This window comes from Mustelus asterias, chromosome 24 (genome assembly GCF_964213995.1).
Source record: "Mustelus asterias chromosome 24, sMusAst1.hap1.1, whole genome shotgun sequence".
Lineage (NCBI taxonomy): Eukaryota > Metazoa > Chordata > Chondrichthyes > Carcharhiniformes > Triakidae > Mustelus > Mustelus asterias.
The window spans coordinates 38951579-38972456 of NC_135824.1; the positions used below are offsets into that span (position 1 = coordinate 38951579).

A 20878-nucleotide genomic window follows, 5' to 3' on the forward strand; every position below is an offset into this window, starting at 1 on the left:
CCTCCAATCTGAAAATTTTCCATCCACCACCACCCTCTGTCTTCGATCAGACAGCCAGTTACCTATCCAATCGGCCAATTTTCCCTCTATCCCACACCTCCTCACTTTCATCATAAGCCGACCATGGGGGACCTTATCAAACGCCTTACTAAAATCCATGTATATGACATCAACTGCCCTACCTTCATCAACACACTTAGTTACCTCCTCAAAAAATTCAATCAAATTTGTGAGGCACGACTTGCCCTTCACGAATCCGTGCTGACTATCCCGGATTAATCCGCATCTTTCTAAATGGTCGTAAATCCCATCTTGAAGGACCTTTTCCATCAATTTACCAACCACCGAAGTAAGACTAACCGGTCTATAATTACCAGGGTCATTTCTATTCCCTTTCTTAAACAGAGGAACAACATTCGCCATTCTCCAGTCCTCTGGCACCATCCCCATGGACAGCGAGGACCCAAAGATCAAAGCCAAAGGCTCTGCAATCTCATCCCTTGCCTCCCAAAGAATCCGAGGATACATTTCATCAGGCCCAGGGGACTTATCGACCTTCAGTTTATTCAAAACTGCCAGGACATCCTCCCTCTGAACATCTATTTCCTCCAGCCTATTAGCCTGTAACACCTTCTCTTCCTCAAAAACATGGCCCCTCTCCTTGGTGAACACTGAAGAAAAGTATTCATTCATCACCTCGCCTATCTCTACTGACTCCATACACAAGTTCCCACTACTGTCCTTGACCGGCCCTAACCTCACCCTGGTCATTCTTTTATTCCTCACATAAGAGTAAAAAGCCTTGGGGTTTTCCTTGATCCGACCCGCCAAGGACTTCTCATGTCCCCTCCTAGCTCTCCTAAGCCCCTTTTTCAGCTCGTTCCTTGCTAACTTGTAACCCTCAATCGAGCCATCTGAACCTTGTTTCCTCATCCCTACATAAGCTTCCCTCTTCCTTTTCACAAGACATTCCACCTCTTTCGTGAACCATGGTTCCCTCACTCGGCCATTTCCTCCCTGCCTGACAGGGACATACCTATCAAGGACATGCAGTATTTGTTCCTTGAAAAAGTTCCACTTTTCATTAGTTCCTTTCTCTGACAGTTTCTGTTCCCAACTTATGCCCCCTAATTCTTGCCTAATCGCATCATAATTACCTCTCCCCCAATTGTAAACCTTGCCCTGCCGTACGGCCCTATCCCTCTCCATTGCAATAACAAAAGACACCGAATTGTGGTCACTATCTCCAAAGTGCTCTCCCACAACCAAATCTAACACTTGGCCCGGTTCATTTCCCAGTACCAAATCCAATGTGGCCTCACCTCTTGTCGGCCTATCCACATATTGTGTCAGGAAACCCTCCTGCACACACTGCACAAAAACTGCCCCATCCGAACTATTTGACCTACAAAGGTTCCAATCAATATTTGGAAAGTTAAAGTCCCCCATGACAATTACCCTGTGACCCCCACACATACCCATAATCTGCTTAGCAATTTCTTCCTCCACATCTCTATTACTATTTGGGGGCCTATAGTAAACTCCTAACAACGTGACCGCTCCTTTCCTATTTCTAACCTCAGCCCATATTACCTCAGTGTGCAGATCCCCCTCGAAGTGCCTTTCCGCAGCCGTTAAACTATCCTTGATTAACAATGCCACTCCTCCACCTCTTTTACCAGCTTCCCTACACTTAGTGAAACATCTATACCCCGGAACGTCCAACAACCATTCCTGTCCTTGTTCTACCCACGTCTCCGTAATGGCCACAACATCGTAGTCCCAAGTACCAATCCATGCCCCAAGTTCATCTACCTTGTTCCGGATGCTCCTTGCATTGAAGTAGACACACTTCAACCCACCTTCCTGTCTACCGGTACCCACCCTTGACCCTGATACCTTCCCCAATACCTCACCACCCTCACTGACTTCTCGACTACAACTCCTTTTCCCACTCCCCTGACAAATTAGTTTAAACCCCCCTGAAGAGCCGTAACAAATTTCCCTCCTAGGATATTGGTGCCCCTCTGGTTCAGGTGCACCCCGTCCTGTTTGTACAGGTCCCACCTTCCCCAGAATGTGTTCCAATTATCCACGTATCTGAAACCCTCCCTCCTACACCATCCCTGCAACCACATGTTTAACTGCACTCTCTCCCTGTTCCTCAACTCGCTATCACTAATGACATAACCACCTCTTGAGGTTATGTCATTTAACATATACATTTATGAAGCACCTTTCATGACCTTGCAACACCCCACTGCACTTTATAACCATAAAGTACTTTTATATTAGTGTTGACATCAGAAATATGGTCGTCAATTTACATACATCAAGCACCCAAAAACAGCAATGAACTCATTAACCAGATCATCGCTTTTAGATGTCCCTTGAAGGATAAATGTTGGCCCTAAGGACTCACCTGCTCTTCTGCTTGTATTGAGAGATCTTTTATGTGCACCTGAGGGCAGACAGGCCTTTTAAAAAATCACTTCCAACAGTAAAACACTATCTCAATACAGTACTGAGTGTTATCAATTTTGTGCACCAGTTCTAGGTCGAGAATTGAATCCACAGTTTTTTATTTCAGAAGCAAGAGTGCAGCACTACAACTGAGCAATGTTGGACATGTGAATCATCTCCACCTCCACACTTGTGTCTATTACTATATAACATTATTTATATACGTTAAGTTAACTCGGTCTGTATGGATTAAATAAAGGAGTATTGTCTCGTTAAAAACTTAAAATCATACGTACTGTATTACCTGATTGCAGTTTGAATATGGAACTGTAGCAAATAAAAGGACGTTTCAAAGTAATGCAATGAATGAGTAAAATGCCAACTAAAGGTTGATCAGCTGTTTAATATGGTGGTTGTAGAGGACAATTTGACTGCTAGAGATCAGATTGCTGAAGAATTCTTTAGAGAGGGACACCATAATCACAAGCATTTCTTAAAGTTTTAATCTTCTCGATTTCCAGCTTTGCATACCCAATTAATTAATGAGATGGTTTTTATTTTGAAAGGTCGTGTCCTGATACTATCTCCTTGTAATTGTGTTTTGATCTTTTGCAGCCGATCCCACAGTTAAAGACTTAATTGGAGGTTTTACAGCTTTGCATTATGCAGCCATGCATGGCCGAGCACGGATTGCAAGGCTGATGTTGGAATCAGAACACCGACCTGATATAATTAATGCTAAAAGCAATGATGGATGGACTCCTCTCCATGTGGCTGCGCATTACGGCAGAGACTCATTTGTCAGACTGCTGTTGGAGTTTAAAGCTGAGGTTGACCCACTCAGTGATAAAGGCACCACGCCACTTCAGCTGGCTATCATCAGAGAGCGCTCAAGCTGCGTGAAAATTCTTCTGGATCACAATGCCAATATTGACATTCAAAATGGTTTCCTGCTGCGATATGCAGTGATCAAAAGCAACCACTCATATTGTCGAATGTTTCTTCAAAGAGGTGCAGACACAAACCTTGGCAGACTGGAGGATGGACAAACCCCATTACACTTGTCTGCACTAAAGGACGATGTGCTTTGTGCACGGATGTTACATAACTATGGTGCAGACTGTAATACAAGGAACTACGAGGGGCAGACCCCTCTGGCTGTCTCTGTAAGTCTATCTGGAACCAGCAGACCATGCCTGGATTTCTTACAGGAAGTTACAAGTAAGTCTTTTTTTTTGCATTTTTAGATTTGCACGATTAAGTCAGGAAACACCCCACCAGAACTTGTCTTGAGTGTCCAATTCTATGTTATACTTAAGTTAGATGGCATGGATAAATTAGCAAGAAATACCAAGTTTAAAAAAAATAATTCTGACTAGAATATTCCATTTAAATCAAAGCGAAACAATTGCACAAAAAACAGTGCAAAATAGAGCAAAGGAGAAAGAACTTTCAGTAATGTTGGATCATAGAGACAGTACAGCACAGAAGGATATAATTCTCTGGACAATCCAGTCAATTCCATTCTTCCACATAACCCTGCAAGTTTATTTCCCTCAAATGCCCATCTAATTTCATTTTAAAATCCTTTGGTGGCAGTGAGTTCTAGGTGTGTCCTAGGTTTCTCCTCTTATCCCCACTGCATTTATTGTTCAGAATTGTAACTGTGTCCCCCTAGTCATTCTACCATTAGCTAATGGGCTGCCTACCTTATATCACCCAACCTGTCATAACCTTGTACAGCTCTGTGAGATCTCCCCTCATTCTCCTTGGAGAAAAGTAGATTAAGCCCAGCTTCTCTAATACAATAAAAGCAAAATACTGCAGATGCTGTAAATCTGAAATAAAAACATAAAAATGAAAATACTCAGCAGGTCTGGCAGTATTTGTGGAGAGAGAAACTGAGTTAACATTTCAAGTCAAAATATAATAATTTGAATTATAATTTAAAAAAAAAATATTGATCCTCCCAATCTTCATATTTCTACTGTTGCCAGTCTATGGAATCAGAATTATTTCAGAAATTGCTGACTACTTACTCCCTGAAAGTCTGATGATAGGATCTCACTTTGTCATTGGTCCAAACATGTACTGCAACTTGTGGCTCACTCCTTTCTCCCAGCAGAATATTCCGTAGCCTCTCCATGATGCCCTTTACCCTGGCACCAGCAAGGCAGCACACCAAGCAGGACTCATCTGTCCCCTTAATTATGGAATATAATAGCGCAATTTCTACTCTTCCAGATGAAATCTCTTGCCCATTAGTGCCGAGGTCAGGACTAAACCTCTTCAAGGTGTTTTCACTGCCAGCAGTCTCCAATGCCGAGTGTCAGTTTGAGTGTGGCGCACACCTGAAGATTCCTCCGTCTATTTCCAAGTCCCTTGGCTCCCACATCTCAGTTGCCATGACACCCAAGTTTAACGCTCACTTGACTCCCTCGTTGGTCTGCGCTACTTATCACAATACCCCAGTCTTCTCTGCCTTCCTGTATTGTCATCCCTTATCCACTCCCTCTCCTTGACATGACCTTCAGTCCCACCTTCTTAAAATTATTCATCAGCTCCCCTTTATTTACCTCAAGCCAGCTGTTTGTTGAGTACACTAATAAGATGGTGTGCACCAGACTCTCTGAACACAGAAAGAAAAGGGGATATTTGCAGAAAGAAAAGATGTCAGCAGAGAACTAAATATCACAATGCAAATTGTGTATTATGCTGTGGACTGGGGCATATTAGACCTTAAGAATGTAATCTATGCCTTGAGCCACAGGGCAAGGCTAGAATACTTGGTGAATGCTTGTATCAATGTTTACTTGTGACCATACAAATAAGGAGTAGGCCACACACACGGCCCTTCAAGCCTGCTCCACCATTCGATAAGATCATGGCTGATCTAATTGTAACCTCAACTCCACATTCCCACCTACCCCCAAGTAACCTATCACCCCCTTGCTTATCAAGAATCTATCTACCTCTGCCTTAAAAAATATTCAAAAACTCTGCTTCCAGTGTTGTTTTTTATTCATTTAAGAGGTGTGAATGTCAGTGGCTAGGCCAGCATTTATTCCCTATCTATCCTTGCCCTCGAGAAAGTGGTGGTGAGCAGTAGGTACATCCAATGCTGTTACGAAGGGAGTTCCAGAATTTTGACCCAGTGACAGTGGTTTGATTTATTATTGTCACATGTATTAACATACAGTGAAAAGTATTGTTTCTTGCGCACTATACAGACAAAACATAACGTTCATAGAGGAGGAAACGAGAGAGTGCAGAATGTAGTGTTACAGTCATAGTTAGGGTGTAGAGAAAGATCAACTTAATGCAAGGTAAGTCCATTCAAAAGTCTGACAGCAGCAGGGAAGAAGCTGTTCTTGAGTCGTTTGGTACGTGACCTCAGACTTTTGTCTCTTTTTCCCGAAGAAAGGAGGTGGAAGAGAATGTTGGGGGTGCGTGGAGGCCTTAATTATGCTGGCTGCTTTGCCGAGGCAGCGGGAAGTGTAGACAGAATCAATGGATGGGAGGCTGGTTTGCGTGATGGATTGGGCTACATTCACGACGTTTTGTAGTTCCTTGCGATCTTGGGCAGAGCAGGAGCCATACCAAGCTGTGATACAACCAGAAACCATGCTTTCTATAGTGTATCTGAAAAAGTTGATGAGAGTCGTAGCTGACATGAAAAGTTTCCTTAGTCTTCAGAGAAAGTAGAGGTGTTGGTGGGCTTTCTTAACTATAGTGTCGGCATGGGGGGTCCAGGACAGGTTGTTGGTGGTTTGGACACCTAAAAACTTGAAGCTCTCGACCCTTCCTACTTGGTCCTCATTGATGTAGACAGGAGCATGTTCTCCTTTGTGTCCTGAAGTTGATGACAATCTCCTTCGTTTTGTTGACATTGAGGGAGAGATTATTGTTGCCGCACCAGTTCACCAGATTCTCTATCTCATTCCTGTACTCTGTCACATTGTTATTTGAGATCGTTTGAGATTGTTTGAAGGAACAGAAATATAGTTCCAAGTCAGGATGGTGAGTGGCTTGGAGGGGAACTTGTAGATGTGGTGTTCCATGTATCTGATGCCTTGGTCCTTCTAGATGCTGGCGGTTGTGGGTTTGAAAGGTGCTGCCTAAGCAAGAGTGTTCTGAAGACTCACTTGCTGAGAGAAAAAATTCTTCTCTGTCCTAAATGGGTGACCCATTAGTTTTGAACAGTGGTCCCTAGTTCTAGATTCTCCCACGAGTGGAAACATCCTCTCCACATCCAACCTGTCAGAGCACCTCAAGGTCTTTTATGTTTCCATCACTGTGTCTCTTGTTCTAAACTCCAGCAGATAGTCTGTCCAAATTTTCCAAATAAGATAAACCCTCCAATCCAGGTATCAAACCTTATCTGAACTGTGTCCAATGCACTTGCATCCTTCCTTAAATAAGGAGACCAATATTGTACACACTGCTGTAGATGTGGTCTCATCAATGTCCTGTATAACTTCCCGACTTTTGTATTGCAATAAATGATAACATACTTTTAGCTTTCTTAATTACTTGCTGTAATGTAGATCCCTCTGCAAACTCTCACTATTCAGATAATCTGCTTTTTTATTTTGCCTTAAAAATGGACAATTTCACACTTTCCCACATTATACTCCATTTTCTAAATCATTGTCCACTTACTTAACCTATTTATATCTCTTTGTATTCTTTGTGTCACCTTCACATCTTGCAATCCTATTTATCTTTGTGTCATCAGAAAATTTAGCAACCATATCTTTGACCCCTTCATCCAAGTCATTTATATAAATTGTAAAAAGTTGAGGTTTAAAGTTTTAAAATGTATTTATTAGTGTCGTAAGTAGGCTTACATTAACACTGCAATGAAGTTACTGTGAAAATCCCCCAGTCGCCACACTCCAGCTAACCAGCACGTCTTTCAGATTGTGGAGGAAACAGGAGCACCCGGAGGAAACCCACGCAGACACGGTGAGAACGTGCAGACTCCGCACAGACAGTGACCCAAGCCGGGAATCGAACCCAGGTCCCTGGCACTGAGGCAGCAGTGCTAACCACTATGCCACCTTCCCCCCCAGATTGGCCAGGCTAAAATTGTACCTTAGTGTCCAAAGATGTGTAAGTGAGGTGGATTAGCCATGGGCATGGGGTTCCAGGGATGGTGGGTGCTCTTTCAGCCACTCAGTGCCGACTTGATGGGCAGAATGGTTGCCTCCTATACTGTAGAGATTCTAAGGTTTTATATGTTAGTTCAAAGAGCTCCAATAAATTGGTTAAAATAAGATTTTCCTTTCACAATGCAATGTTGGCTCTGCCTGATTACCCAGAATTTTTCCAAATGTTCTGCTATGACATCATTAATAATAACTTCTAACATCCTCCCTCTGACGAATATCCTAGTTCCCGAGGCTAACTGGCCTGTACTTTCCTGCTTTCTGTCTCTGTTTTTGAATCGAGTTGCATTTGCTATTTTCCAAACAAATGAAATCCTTGAATCTAGAGAAGTTTGAAAAATTAAAAATAATGTGTTAACTAACTCACTTGGCTTTTAGGAAGAAGTGCATTAGGATCCGGGGATTTTTTGTCAACCGCAGCTCCAACAATTCTTTCAGTACCACTTCCCTGGTGATTGTAATTTTTCCAAATTCCTCCCTCCCTCCCTCTCTTTTACATTCCCTGATTTACAGCTGTATTTGGGATGTTACTTGTCTCCACTATAGTGAAGACCGATGCAAAATATCTGTTCAATTCATCTACCATCTCCTTATTTTCCATTATTAATTCCCCAACTACCCTTTCTATAGGACCAGCATTCACTTTGTTAACTTTTCTTTTTAAAATATTTAGCTTGTTTTCTCTCTCACGCTTGATTATTTTTTCTTCTTTATCAATTTTTTGGTGATACTTTGCTGTTCTTTATATTCTGCCCCCACTTGGAATACTGTGTACAGTTCTGGTCACCCTATTATAGAAAGGATATTATTAAACTAGAAACAGAGCTGAGAAGATTTACCAGGATGCTACCGGGACTTGATGGTTTGAGTTATAAGGAGGCTGGATAGACTGGGACTTTTTTCTCTGGAGTGTAGGAAGCTTGGGGATGATCTTATAGAGGTCTATAAAATAATGAGGGGCATAGATCAGCTAGATAGTCAATATCTTTTCCCAAAGATAGGGGAGTCTAAAACTAGAGGGCATAGGTTTAAGGTGAGAGTGGAGAGATACAAAAGGGTCCAGAGGGGCAATTTTTTCACACGCAGGGTAGTGAGTGTCTGGAACGAGCTACCAGAGGCGGGTACAATTTTGTCTTTTAAAAAGCATTTAGACAGTTACGTGGATAAGATGGGTATAGAGCATTCAAATGGTTATTGGATAAACATATGGATGATATTGGAATAGTGTAGATTAGAGGGGCTTTAGATTGGTTCCACTGGTCGGTGCAACACCGAGGGCCGAAGGGCCTGTACTGCGCTGTAATGTTCTATGTTCTATAGAGGGATGTGGGCCAAATACGGGCAATTGGGACTAGCTTAGCAGTTTAAAAGAAAAGGATGGCATGGACAAGTTGGGCCAAAAGGCCTGTTTCCATGCTATAAACCTCTGACTCTATGACCTGTCCCGACATCTTTGTGCAAGTATATGCTTTTTCTTTGAGCTTGATACTTGATACTAATATTGATGTATCCTCCCCTTGGAATTTGTGTTTCTCTTTGCTAAGGAAGAGAATGCTGACAAATTATCAGTTGAAGCTGAGATGGTAGAAATAATGGATGGAGTGCAAATTGATGGAATGTATTGCGCTTTGGATGGTTTGTATTGCAAGTTGTTAAAGTATGTGGGAGTAGCGATAGCAAAAGGGCCTGCCATAATCTTCCCTAGATATGAGGGGGGGAGGGAGGGCAGTTGGTGCCAGTGGATTGGAAAGCGGCAAGATTGATAACCTTATTCAAGAAAGAATGCAAGGGCACTCCTTGTATCTGCAGGACAATTTAACTTCAATGGTGGTAAGATTTTTAGGGTTCTTGAGAAGTTTGAGTTAATTGAGGAAAACCAACATTGGATTTGTGCTCGAGTACTCTAACCTGATATTTCTGATGTGGTCACAAGAAAGGCAAATGACTGGAATGCAGTGGATGTTGTCTATATGGACTTTAAGAAAGTGTGAGGGAATCTGTATTCTTGCGTTTGAGCTGTATGTTTTTGGGGCTCCCACTGTGCCTGGGTCACTGGGACAGCGTAGAGCGCAGCAGGGAACCAGTGTGCATGCTTAGTTCCAGTTTCCATTTAATGGCTACTTGGAGATGGCATGAGAAATCTGACCACGAGACCTGGGGAGATGCTGTAGAAAGTTGCTCAAGTGACTTCGGGGCCGTAGCACTAAAATTAGCCCGCGAGAAAAAGATTTTGAAGAACTATAGAAGTTGATATGTCAGTGAAGCTGGGGAGATTGAGGCTCTGGAAAGCCTGGGAGAAGAAAGTTGGCAGCTAGAACTGTGCCTAACTATAGATTCTGCAGGGAAACCTGGCAAATACCATGAAGCACAGCCTCAGACAAGGTGATTGAGTGGTTGGGAGGTGGGCAGTCATTGGAGTAGTCTATGAGCTGGAGACCAGTTATCTGACCACTCTCTGCAGACAAAAGAGGCAAGAGGGCTTCCAGACAAGTTGGAGCTGCTGTTGAGGGAAATCAGAGGCTATGTTGTCAAAGGAAAGTAGCTGTGGAAGGAAATCCCCCGTAAGGAAGATGGAGTTTAAAGATATTTGTGACTTTTGTGATCCCGGAGTTGCTGAGGAATTCACGGGAGCTCTCCTGGTTATGCCTGGCACTCAATGTGCAATTTCTATTGTGTTCGACCAGAGTCTGCCTGCTAATTTATGTTTACCTCATTATAATTCTCAATGTTAGATTATAAAATAGATTATAGTGAGTATTTGCTTTGGAGACTCCTGTGCAATGAAAATTCTTTTTTGTTTAAAACTAGAATCTTGTGGCTTGATTCTCTGAACTGGGGTTTAGTCTACTTTACAACAAAAGTTACTAATCAAATTGTTGAAAAAGCCTTACATAGAATCCCTTTAACAAAGATAAAAGGCTGTTAACAAAATAGTCTCATGGAATGGGAGGATCACTCTCAATTTGGATAAGAAAATTAGCTTCTGAACAGGAAACAATGAGTGTTGATAATTGGTCGTTTTTCAGACTGCAATATGGAAGACAGTGATGTACCCAGTGGTCAGTGTAGCACCACTGCTTGTCTGATATCTGTAAATGACTTGGATATTGAAAATATGAAGTAAAATTTGCAGATGATACCAAAGTTGGAGGTGTGGCAAACAATGATACAAATTGACTGCAAGGGGACATTGGCCAACAGAATAGACAGACAAGTGGTGGATGGAATTTAATACAGAAATATGGGAGTTGATGCATTTTGGAAGGAGGGCTAGGGAGAGGCTCAATAATGGCACAGTTCTAAAGCATGTCTAGGATCAGAGGGATCTGAGATTTGGTGCATACATTTTTGAAGGTAACAGGACATATTGAGAGAGCAATTAGCAAAGTGTGTGGGATCTTTGGGGTCTTAAATAGATGTACTGAGTAAAAAAACAGAATTATGCTGAATCTTTATGAAGCTCTGGTTAGACCACAACTGGGATGTTGGGTCTGGTTCTGGTCACACCAGGAATTATGAGAGAGTCGCTTAGAGGGTGCAGAGGAGATTTTTTGGATGGTTCCAGCTGATGATGCAAGGCTTAGTAGATGCATTTAAGATTTTGGGAAGAGAAACAAGGATGAGATAAGGAGTATCAATTTAATGCTGCGAATGGCAATGACTTGGAACACATGACCTTCTAGGATGGTGGAAGCAGAGACAATCAAAGATCTCAACAGGAAACTAGCTGCGCGCATGCAGGAAATACAAGACTCAAATTTCAAATAATCTCAATTTATTCTCCAGGAATAAATTGGTTGGCAAGAGGATTTGAAAATCTGCACATATGGGTTGTTGCTTTCTCATTTCTTCGGTTACGATGTTATAAAACCTATACAGTTCCCTAGAAACTTGGCTTTTTAAAAAATAAACCATTTTCCTGGATTCTTTGAAACAAAGCCTCGAGTAGCTTGCCAGAGAAATGCAATTTATACAAAATATTTCTAATTTTAAATTGATTAGATCATTTATGATTTTTTTATGAACCACTTTGGGCTGACCTTTACATCAAGGAATTAGCATTACCTCCGCAACGGGTGCCAGAGCTGACACTCAGGTACTTGTACATGCTCTGATACTTGCCTGTTCTAGAGAATAGAACACCTCTGCAAAAGAGTTTAATCATTCTGTAATGTGACAAAATAGATTAAAGGGCCACTGCTGCTTTGAAAACACACACTAATCCTTTTGTCAAATTGTGTCTCAGTTCTAGTGTGGGGTTGAAACAAGTACAAGAAAGATGATTAATACCTTCAACTAACTAAATTTACAGAAAAAAATGCGCCCTTAAAAATCTGCAATTAAAAGTGAAATTTATATTTTGTTCCTAAATTGTTGGTTAACACAGGAGATGTGTAATTTATCATCATAGAAATCATAGAAACCCTACAGTACAGAAAGAGGCCATTCGGCCCATCGAGTCTGCACCGACCACAATCCCACCCAGGCCATACCCCCATATCCCTACATATTTTACCCACTAATCCCTCTAACCTATGCATCTCAGGACACTAAGGGCAATTTTTAGCATGGCCAATCAACCTAACCCGCACATCTTTGGACTGTGGGAGGAAACCGGAGGAAACCCATGCAGACACGAGGAGAATGTGCAAACTCCACACAGACAGAATTTAACCTAGTTATTATTATAATGTGGAAAATTAAGTTGTTCCATGGTTAGGTGAATATTTAAAATTATTGGTAAATGTAGACCTGACTCTGACAAATACTTACAGCCAATGATCAAGCCTCAAATTATCTCTCCCCTCCAACCTCCACCCAAATAAATAAGGACAACTTGGAAAGCAAGCTAACATTTCCGGTTTCCCCAATAAAATTTGTTCAACAGGTTTAATGGGTCTGATTCTGTTTTTTAGCATGTGTGCGAGTTCATGTTCATCTGATTTCTTAAGATGTTATGAGGCATTAATGCTTCTGTCATTGCTTTTTTCCTCACTAGGACAGCCTAGAAATTTACAGGATTTGTGCCGAATTAGGATTCGACAGTGTATCGGCCTTCAAAATTTGAAAGGACTGGACGAACTTCCTCTTGCAAAAGTCATGAAAGACTATTTGAAGCACAAGTTTGATGACATTTGAATGTTGAAAGTTCAAGTCTTGAGGGTTTGAAGTAGGTGCTGCCTTGCCCCAAGTACATCCTATGCAATTCCCGATTTGAATTAAAGTCAGTACGGGTATCATTACCTCTCCGGGTTTAACAACTCCGTCTAATGTGGCATTACTGGCCTGCTCCAGGAAGATCTGTGTTCACTTCCAAAAAATTGTTCCAAGCTATGTACTTAACTGTTTGAGTTGGTGACATTCAAAAACTTGCATTATTTCCTCTCTTCAATTTGACTTCTGTTCCAACATGTTCAATTATTTTAACTTTGTGACTGTAAAATCCACTGAAATGGAACAGGTATCATTTGAATGATGGAGGTTACAGTGAACAAGTTTGAAAATATCCATAATGTATTTGGTACAGCTGTAAAGTACTTTGTACCACGACAAATACAACTTAAAAGTTTGATATCTCGAACAGAAGTGAAGAAGCTGGAAATGCATAGGTTATTTAGCATCTGTGAATGAAACGGAGAGTTGGCATTTTGTCCTCATACACCTGAGAGAATTGAAAGATCAGTAATAAACACAGAAAGTACTGGAGATGCACAGCAGGCCAGGCAGCAGAGGCTGAGAGATAAACAGTTACTGTTTCAGATTAATGACCTTATCAGAACTGGAAAAAGATGCAACAGGTTTTAAGGAAGTATTGAGTCAGTGGAGGGGGGCAGGGGGGGTGGAGGAGGAGAGGAGTAAAAGGGGAAAAAAACAAGAGATAGATCTGGAGGAGTGTGGGATGGAGAGGGAAACAGCAAACACCCCAACTGTGGAGCACAGAGTGAAATTAATGAATTATGTATCAGATCACTGCAATTAAGTAAAAGTGTTTATAGAAGGGTGTGTGAATAACGAAGGCAATCAGGAAGCTTAAGGAACAGTTCATGCGAGAGATTACTTGACTAAGATGTTCTGTTACATTATCCAATATGATGTGGAGATGTTGGACTGGGGTAAACACAGTAAGAGTTTTAACAACACCAGGTTAAAGTCCAACAGGTTTATTTGGTAGCAAATACCATTAGCTTTCGGAGCCCTGCGGGGCTCCATGGGGTGTCCCATGGCCCTGCGGGGCTCCGAAAACTAATGGCATTTGTTACCAAATAAACCTGTTGGACTTTAACCTGGTGTTGTTAAAACTCTTACATTATCCAATAAACATTCCTGCGGTACTTATCTCCCCCCCCCCCCCCCTTCTCCTTTACTAATTCTATCAATATATTTATCCATTTTTGTTTTTCTGTTCTGAAACATGGTAAGATTGCAAAATGTTGGGGTGTGATGTTTGCCACATCCAGGTTACTGTGTTTTGGCGAGAAACAAAATTTAACGGTGCCATTGTGATTTGGGCTTTTATTGCCACATTTCCTGTACTTGTCTTCTCTTTTCTACTCCTCCCAAAACTGCTTGTATTGCCCTTCACTGTAATACTCTGTTTTAATGTCTGTGGTGCTTTGGCAATTCAGGTGACATGCCAAGATACAGTTGATGCTTTGAACTTGAATATATTGATTGAGAGATGGAGGAAAAGCTACCAGCGTGTATATCATAATCAGATTTTCATATAATAAATATCTCTCTTCATTCAGCCCTGTTCTGTCCATGGTCCCTCTCATCAATTTGTGCTGTTTATTAGTCTGCCTTTGTGTTAGCTCCTTCATTTCAACTTGTTTTGCTCCAGAATTGACCTTTTCCTTTTTGTCTACACCAGGGACTCACTGACTCGACCTATATTGTAAGCTGATCACTATGCTGTGGTATGATGTATGCAGCCAGTTCATTGTTCCTTTTGTGTTTCAAGCATACAACCAGCGTAAATTGTAACAATGCTGAAGGCAGACAGGTTTCGGTGGGTCATTCATCTCACGTGTGGCCAATAATATTTGTCCTTGTGTGAGATGTTTCAGAAGAAGTATCCTAAAAACTATACTTTGACTTCCTCTTGAATGTTGTATTCAGCCGAAGTTTGAGACTACATTTGAATCAAATTTTAAGCCAAATACTTAGTTTTTCTTTCTATCTTCTGAACATCACGTAGATCTTGCTGGCATTGAAATTTCCTAACCATGTTACAAACTTTAGAAAGGCGATCAGTCCTAAGGTTAAGTAGTTTTGACGTATTTTTTGAATGCAGTCTTTACTTCCAGTTTATCCTATAATTTTATAAGGGTGTATGAAGTCCAGGACAGAGAAACAATGCAAGGGGCAATGTTTGGTGATATACTGGGTCAGTAGGTCAGGGCACAGTTAGGACAGGGGTCTGGAATAATCATCTGGAACAAGATGGTTGAAGCCAAAAAACTGCAGTCAGTTAAAAATGAGAATCTGCTGGGGAAAATGATGGCCCTTAACTTTCGGCTGGTGTCTCCTCAGCCATAGTTTTCCTCCTATTCGCTTTAATTCTCAGGAAAATGAGGCTGGTAACCATGTAGCAGAAAACCTGACCAGCTAAGGTTAAGCTTAGTGAGAATGATATGAATTTCTATTTGGTTCTACCAGACCATTAAAGGATATAAACTATTCCAGCTATTGCTGTGGAGAGAATGAACTTTAGACTTTAAACTTGAGCAAATGCACAGCTCTGTTCTGCTTTATAAGTATTATTCAACAGTGCAGTAAAATGTTGAATCAGTCATAAGGAAGCAGGCTGCTCTTTAAAGTTGATAAGACTCAAGGTGATTCCCATCTTCCTCTCTGTCCTCTCTTTTTCCTCTGTCCCCAGAGAAATAAAATCCAGTAAGTGACGGAATCCTTTTACTATTTCGAACTTGTTGAAAAGATTGCTATGATTCAGTAGTGTAGGTTTCAGAAGTTGTAAGCTGAGGTAAGAATATGCTTTGGCCACTAAGATATAAGAGACACTTTATACTTTTTGCCAGTTTCGTGTGGGTTGTGTGTGTTTTGGGGTTAGGTCAAGCATTCCTGTTCAATTTGTAGCAGTGTTGCAGTGTTACCACCAATGGTCTGCTCTCCTTTCTTGCTCAGGTGAAAATATGACCAGAGGTAGTGCTGCATGTTTACAAATCCTATACAGTCACATTCTTATTTACAGATATAAATTTAATTTATTTACAGTCCTCAACATTTTTCATACCAGTTGCAGTGACTGTCACATGCTACACTAAGTGTTAGCATCCCTGGTGACTCAGTTGAGTATCCCTCTGCACGTTGCCTTTGCAAAAAGCAATGGCAAATAAAACCATTATTGAGACGTCTGTACATTGGAACCATTGACATTAATGTTATACAAAACATTAGTGCCTGCCTTGCAAATACAAAATGCCTTATATATCTATCCCTGGTCTGATGCTTGAATATCCCTCTTCGCACTGACAGCAAAAAAAGGAACAAAAAGAGAACAAGTCAAGAGAACAAGCAGTCATAAAGTCATTATCTTGTTTTACTCATCTTAAATTAATAAAATATAATTTAAAGCTTGAATTGTTTCTGACCGTTTCTTTGAGGTAATACTTAATGTATTTGATAGGAATACAAGTGTCAGGAGCACTTAAGTCATGTTCTTGGTGGCTAACCTGTATTTTGCCTTGGCCTTTTTCTTGTTTGGCACTAAAGCCTACTGTTTTCTGCCGTAGCAGTCTATTAACTAACTGACCCTTGAATTTATAATGCCCATTGAAGTTACAATACATTTTCTGTTGTATAGGACATTTAACTAGTCCTGAGTAGTTTGTTGTAGTAAAGGCCCATTGTGCTACCTGTCTTGAGAGCTTGAGAACTATTTGGCTCTTAATGCACCAACTGCAAGGAAATTTAGTAAGTGGGCTTTTGAATGCAAAATCGCAAACCTGTGGAGTTGAACGGTTTTTGAAAGCCAGACATCTCGCATCACTTCTAGACTTAATGGGTTGGGATCCAATCCTTTAGTAAATACTGAAGTATGAAACAGATATTTTTTCTTTAAATCTAGTAAGCTATGATGCATAAGGATCATAGATTTTTTAAATGTTTTTTTGTACATTTTTCATCTTAACTTGAAATACCAAAGAGAAACTAAGATCTTAAAGAATTCGTTGGAAGAATTTTTTTTTGTACAGTTTTATAAACTGGTAATGTATCAGCGGAACTGTTAAATGTTTGACAAAATGGACCACTGATTTTTGTAAATGTTTTGTGTTCTAAATGTAAACAGGTTAATTCATTTTGAGTTATTTAAATGCCACAATTCAATAAAAGATTTCCTAAGTGTTCCTCGTTATATTGTTCGTGTTCTGATGCTTTGTTTACGCTGGTGTTGTCTGTCCAGGTTGCATTTTACACACAAGAATTGGTGATTGGATTCCTCATGGCACATTTGAGAAAGTGCTTTCTTTGGTTTCTGCCGGATGATTTTCTACATTTATAAGTTGAGTCATCTTGTCGGTCTCTCACAAACTGGAGTCACAATTTCTCGACCAATCTAATGGATAACTAGTTAAAGTCCGTTTCTGTTTGCTGGGCTTTTCCAAATTTTTCTAAATTTTTACCCTTGGCATCAGTAAATTTTTTTTTAAAAATAAGGAAAAAGTACAACTCAAAAACCAGGCAGGTTCCAAGTAGTAATTTTCCATAAAATCACAAAATACTCATATTCTAACAAAATGTTAACTGTCACAACTAATTTCAAGGAACGCATCATCCGATAACTGGATGCTTGAATATTTTTAAAGTCTGAATAAGTAGGAACTAGCTGGTACTAAATTTGAAGCTTGTTGTCTGTGCTGTAGTATATTGTGATTATTCTGTGTAGTGTATTTATTTGTTAATAGCCAAATTGTGTCATTACGCAGGCTCTTCACTGTTCTCCCATTTGATGGCTGCATATTTCATGCCCTCATTTTTGGTAAGAAAAGAAAAGGGAAATTCAGGAGAAAATCTTAACTGATCAACTCCTCAAAATCCCAGAAATCAATTAATTCAAAGATGAGCTATCTCTATCGAGGGAAATAAAAGAGCTGCATTTAAATAACACCTTTGACAAACATGGGGTGTCCCAAAGCCCTTTACAACCAATTAAAGTGTAGTCACTGACAGCAATGTGATCATGTTAGAAGATTTTGATGGAGGGATAACTCTCCTGTTCCTCTTTAAAATGGGATCTCCTGCATCCACCCAAGAGGGCAGACGGGTGCTTGGTTTAACATTTCATCTGATCGACTGCAGCATTCCCTTCAGTTGCATTAGAATGGGAGTCTAGGCTTTCTGTGCTTGAGTCTCTGCAGTGGGACTTCAACCCACAACCTTCTGACCTGGATGAGTGTGTGACCAAATAGTTTGAAAAATAAATTTTAAGTATTCTCAGAACTTTGCATTGGGCACACAAAAATTGCTTGCATGGTATGCTTTCTGAGGTGAGGCAATGGAGCTTATTATGGTAGGGCCATAGATGTGTTGTGCATGGATTTCAGCAAGGTTTTTGATAGGGATCCTTTGGAAAGGCTAGTATTGAAAATAGATGAAGCAAGAATACCTAGATAGGTTTCACAAAGTGAGGGGAAGGGTTCAAGTAACCAGGAGGGGTCAGAGAGTGAGATGTGTGGTGAATGGGAGATTCAGAAAGCAGGATTAGTGACGAGGGGAGGCGAGTAGAAAGTTACCATGCTGTATTTCATCGATATATTTTTGACTTTTATTTTAAAGGTTGTTTAATTTACTAATAAAGGAATTTAGCAATGTAAAGTATTTCAACTTAGTGTATAATGTTTTATTCTGATGAGAAAAGTCCTACTGAAATTAACTCCAGCTTTTTCATCGGTTTTAAGGGGAAAGTGTGATTTGTTTCAAGTTGTTGACTTGGTTGACCGTCAGAAGCCAGAGAGGGGTGTTATGTGGACTGTCATCAGCCTGGGAGAATGTTAGTGAGGTCCCCTAAGGGTCCATCTTGAGCTAGGAGTCACCAGCATACTGGCAACTTTTGCAAATGATGCCAAGGTGAATTGGATAAGGAGCAGAGGAATGTGAATGTTCTTGGGAATTGAGCAGAAATAGTCGATGAAACTTAACATAAAGAAATGCAAAAAACTTCTCATAGTGCCAAAGAAACCCAGGAAATGACTGAAAGAAATCGATGTACATAGAACGTGAAAGTGATCGGAGGTCCCGATTGACAATAGTTTTCACAACAATGCTCAGTGTCAGAGAGTACAGCAAATCTTCACTTAAAAATTATAGTTGCATTCAAGCGAAACAACTTAATTTATTAGTAAATTAAACAACCTTTAAAATAAAATAGTCAAAAATATATCGATGAAATACAGCATGGTAACTTTCTACTTGCCTCCCCTCGTCACTAATCCTGCTTCCTGAATCTCCCATTCACCACACATCTCACTCTCTGACCCTCCTGGTTACTGTGAACCCTTCCCCTCACTGAATCTCCGGTTTGTGACTTCTCCCACTCATTAACCCAATCTCTCACTGAACATCCCGCTTTCCACTTCCCTCTTGAATCCATACTGTGAATGAGAACGCTGGAGATGAGTAGCAGGAGAAGCCGTTTCAATGTGATTCTGCAAGGTGGATATAATTAGTGCTGTCGGACTAATCAAGAACTTTCACTGCATCTGAGCTCGGGTCAATGTTTATCCAATCAGCATAAATGTTAGTTCTTTGCCCCATTCTATACGCTGTAAATGAAAGACGTTACATAATCAGGAGGCTGACTGGAAGGCATTGGGAGAGGCACGCAGAAATAAAAAAAACTCAGCTAAAAGCAAAATACTGCAGATGCTGGAATCTGAAACACAAAATGCTGGAAAATCTCAACAGCTCTGATCAAGGGTAATCTAGACTCTATTCTCTCTCCCACAGATGCTGTCAGACCTGTTGAGATTTTCCAGCATTTTCTGTTTGTGTAAAAAGCTCAGCTGTCAGAGGGCTTAAAGAAAGCTCAGCACCTTTTCATCCCACTGTCTACTGCAGCAAGAGACTGCCAATCCAGAGTGGGGCTCCTGAGGTCCACCACGATGCAAATTCTCTTACGAGACGGAAAGCTGTCTTCAAAGAAAACCTTACATTAACATTTGTCATTATTATCAGTGCCACCTCTGGTGGTTCTGTGCTTTTGGCCAAAATTCCATACTTGATTTGGGATATGGTGGTTTAATGATTATGTTACTAGGCTCCCAGGCCTAGATTCACCATTTACTTAGTGCTAGGGGCGTGGATGGGGCAGAGTTTGTAAGGAGCATCCAGGAGGGCTTCTTGAAACAGTATGTAGATAGTCCAACTAGGGAAGGGGCCATACTGGACCTGGTATTGGGGAATGAGCCCGGCCAAGTTGTCGATGTTTCAGTAGGGGAGCAGTTTGGGAACAGTGACCACAATTCAGTAAGCTTTAAGGTACTGATGGATAAAGATAAGTGTAGTCCTCAAGTTAAGGTGCTAAATTGGGGTAAGGCTAATTACAACAATATTAGGCAGGAACTGAAGAATGTAGATTGGGGGCAGATGTTTGAGGGCAAATCAACATCTGGCATGTGGGAGGCTTTCAAGTGTAAGTTGATAGAGATTCAGGACAGGCACATTCCTGTCAGGATGAAGGATAAGTATGGCAAGTTTTGGGAACCTTGGATAACGAGAGATATTGTGAGCCGAGTCAAAGAGAAAAAGGAAGCATTTGTCAAAGCCAGGAGGCTGGGAAGATACGAAGCAAGTGTGGAATACAAGGAAAGTAGAAAGAAACTTAAACAAGGAGTAAGAAGAGCTAAAAGGGGTCATGAAAAAGCAGGATTAAAGAAAATCCCAAGGCTTTTTACACATAGATGAAGAGCAAGAGGGTAGCCAAGGAGAGGGTTGGCCCACTCAAGGACAAGGGAGGGAATCTATGTGTGGAGGCAGAGGAAATGGGCAAGGTATTAAATGAGTACTTTGCGTCAGTATTCACCAAAGAGAAGGATTTGGTGGATGATGAGTCTGGGAAAGGATGTGTAGATAGTTTGAGTCATGTTGAGATCAAAAAGGAGGAGGTATTGGGGTTCTAGAGAAACATCAAGGTAAACAAGCCTCCAAGGCCTGATGGGATATACCCCAGAATACTGAGAGAGGCAAGGGAGGAAATTGCTGGGGCCTTGAGAGAAATCTTTGTA

The 20878-nt window shown here is 40.9% G+C and overlaps 1 protein-coding gene across 6 annotated transcripts in view; it reads left to right on the forward strand.

Annotated features, from left to right (window-relative positions):
* The window catches only part of asb7 (ankyrin repeat and SOCS box containing 7), a 62839-nt gene extending 45836 nt beyond the window's left edge, over positions 1-17003 (forward strand). For 5 of the 6 annotated variants that reach the window (XM_078241580.1, XM_078241581.1, XM_078241584.1 and 2 more), the window contains exons 3-4: positions 3079-3684; positions 12634-17003. In XM_078241580.1, the coding sequence (XP_078097706.1) occupies positions 3079-3684; positions 12634-12773 (746 nt within the window). In that variant the 3' untranslated portion in view covers positions 12774-17003. Of the gene's footprint in view, positions 1-3078; positions 3685-7295; positions 7433-12633 lie in introns of those variants that run through there. The other variant, XM_078241585.1, reaches the window with a different exon arrangement.
* Positions 17004-20878: the final 3875 nt, after the last annotated feature.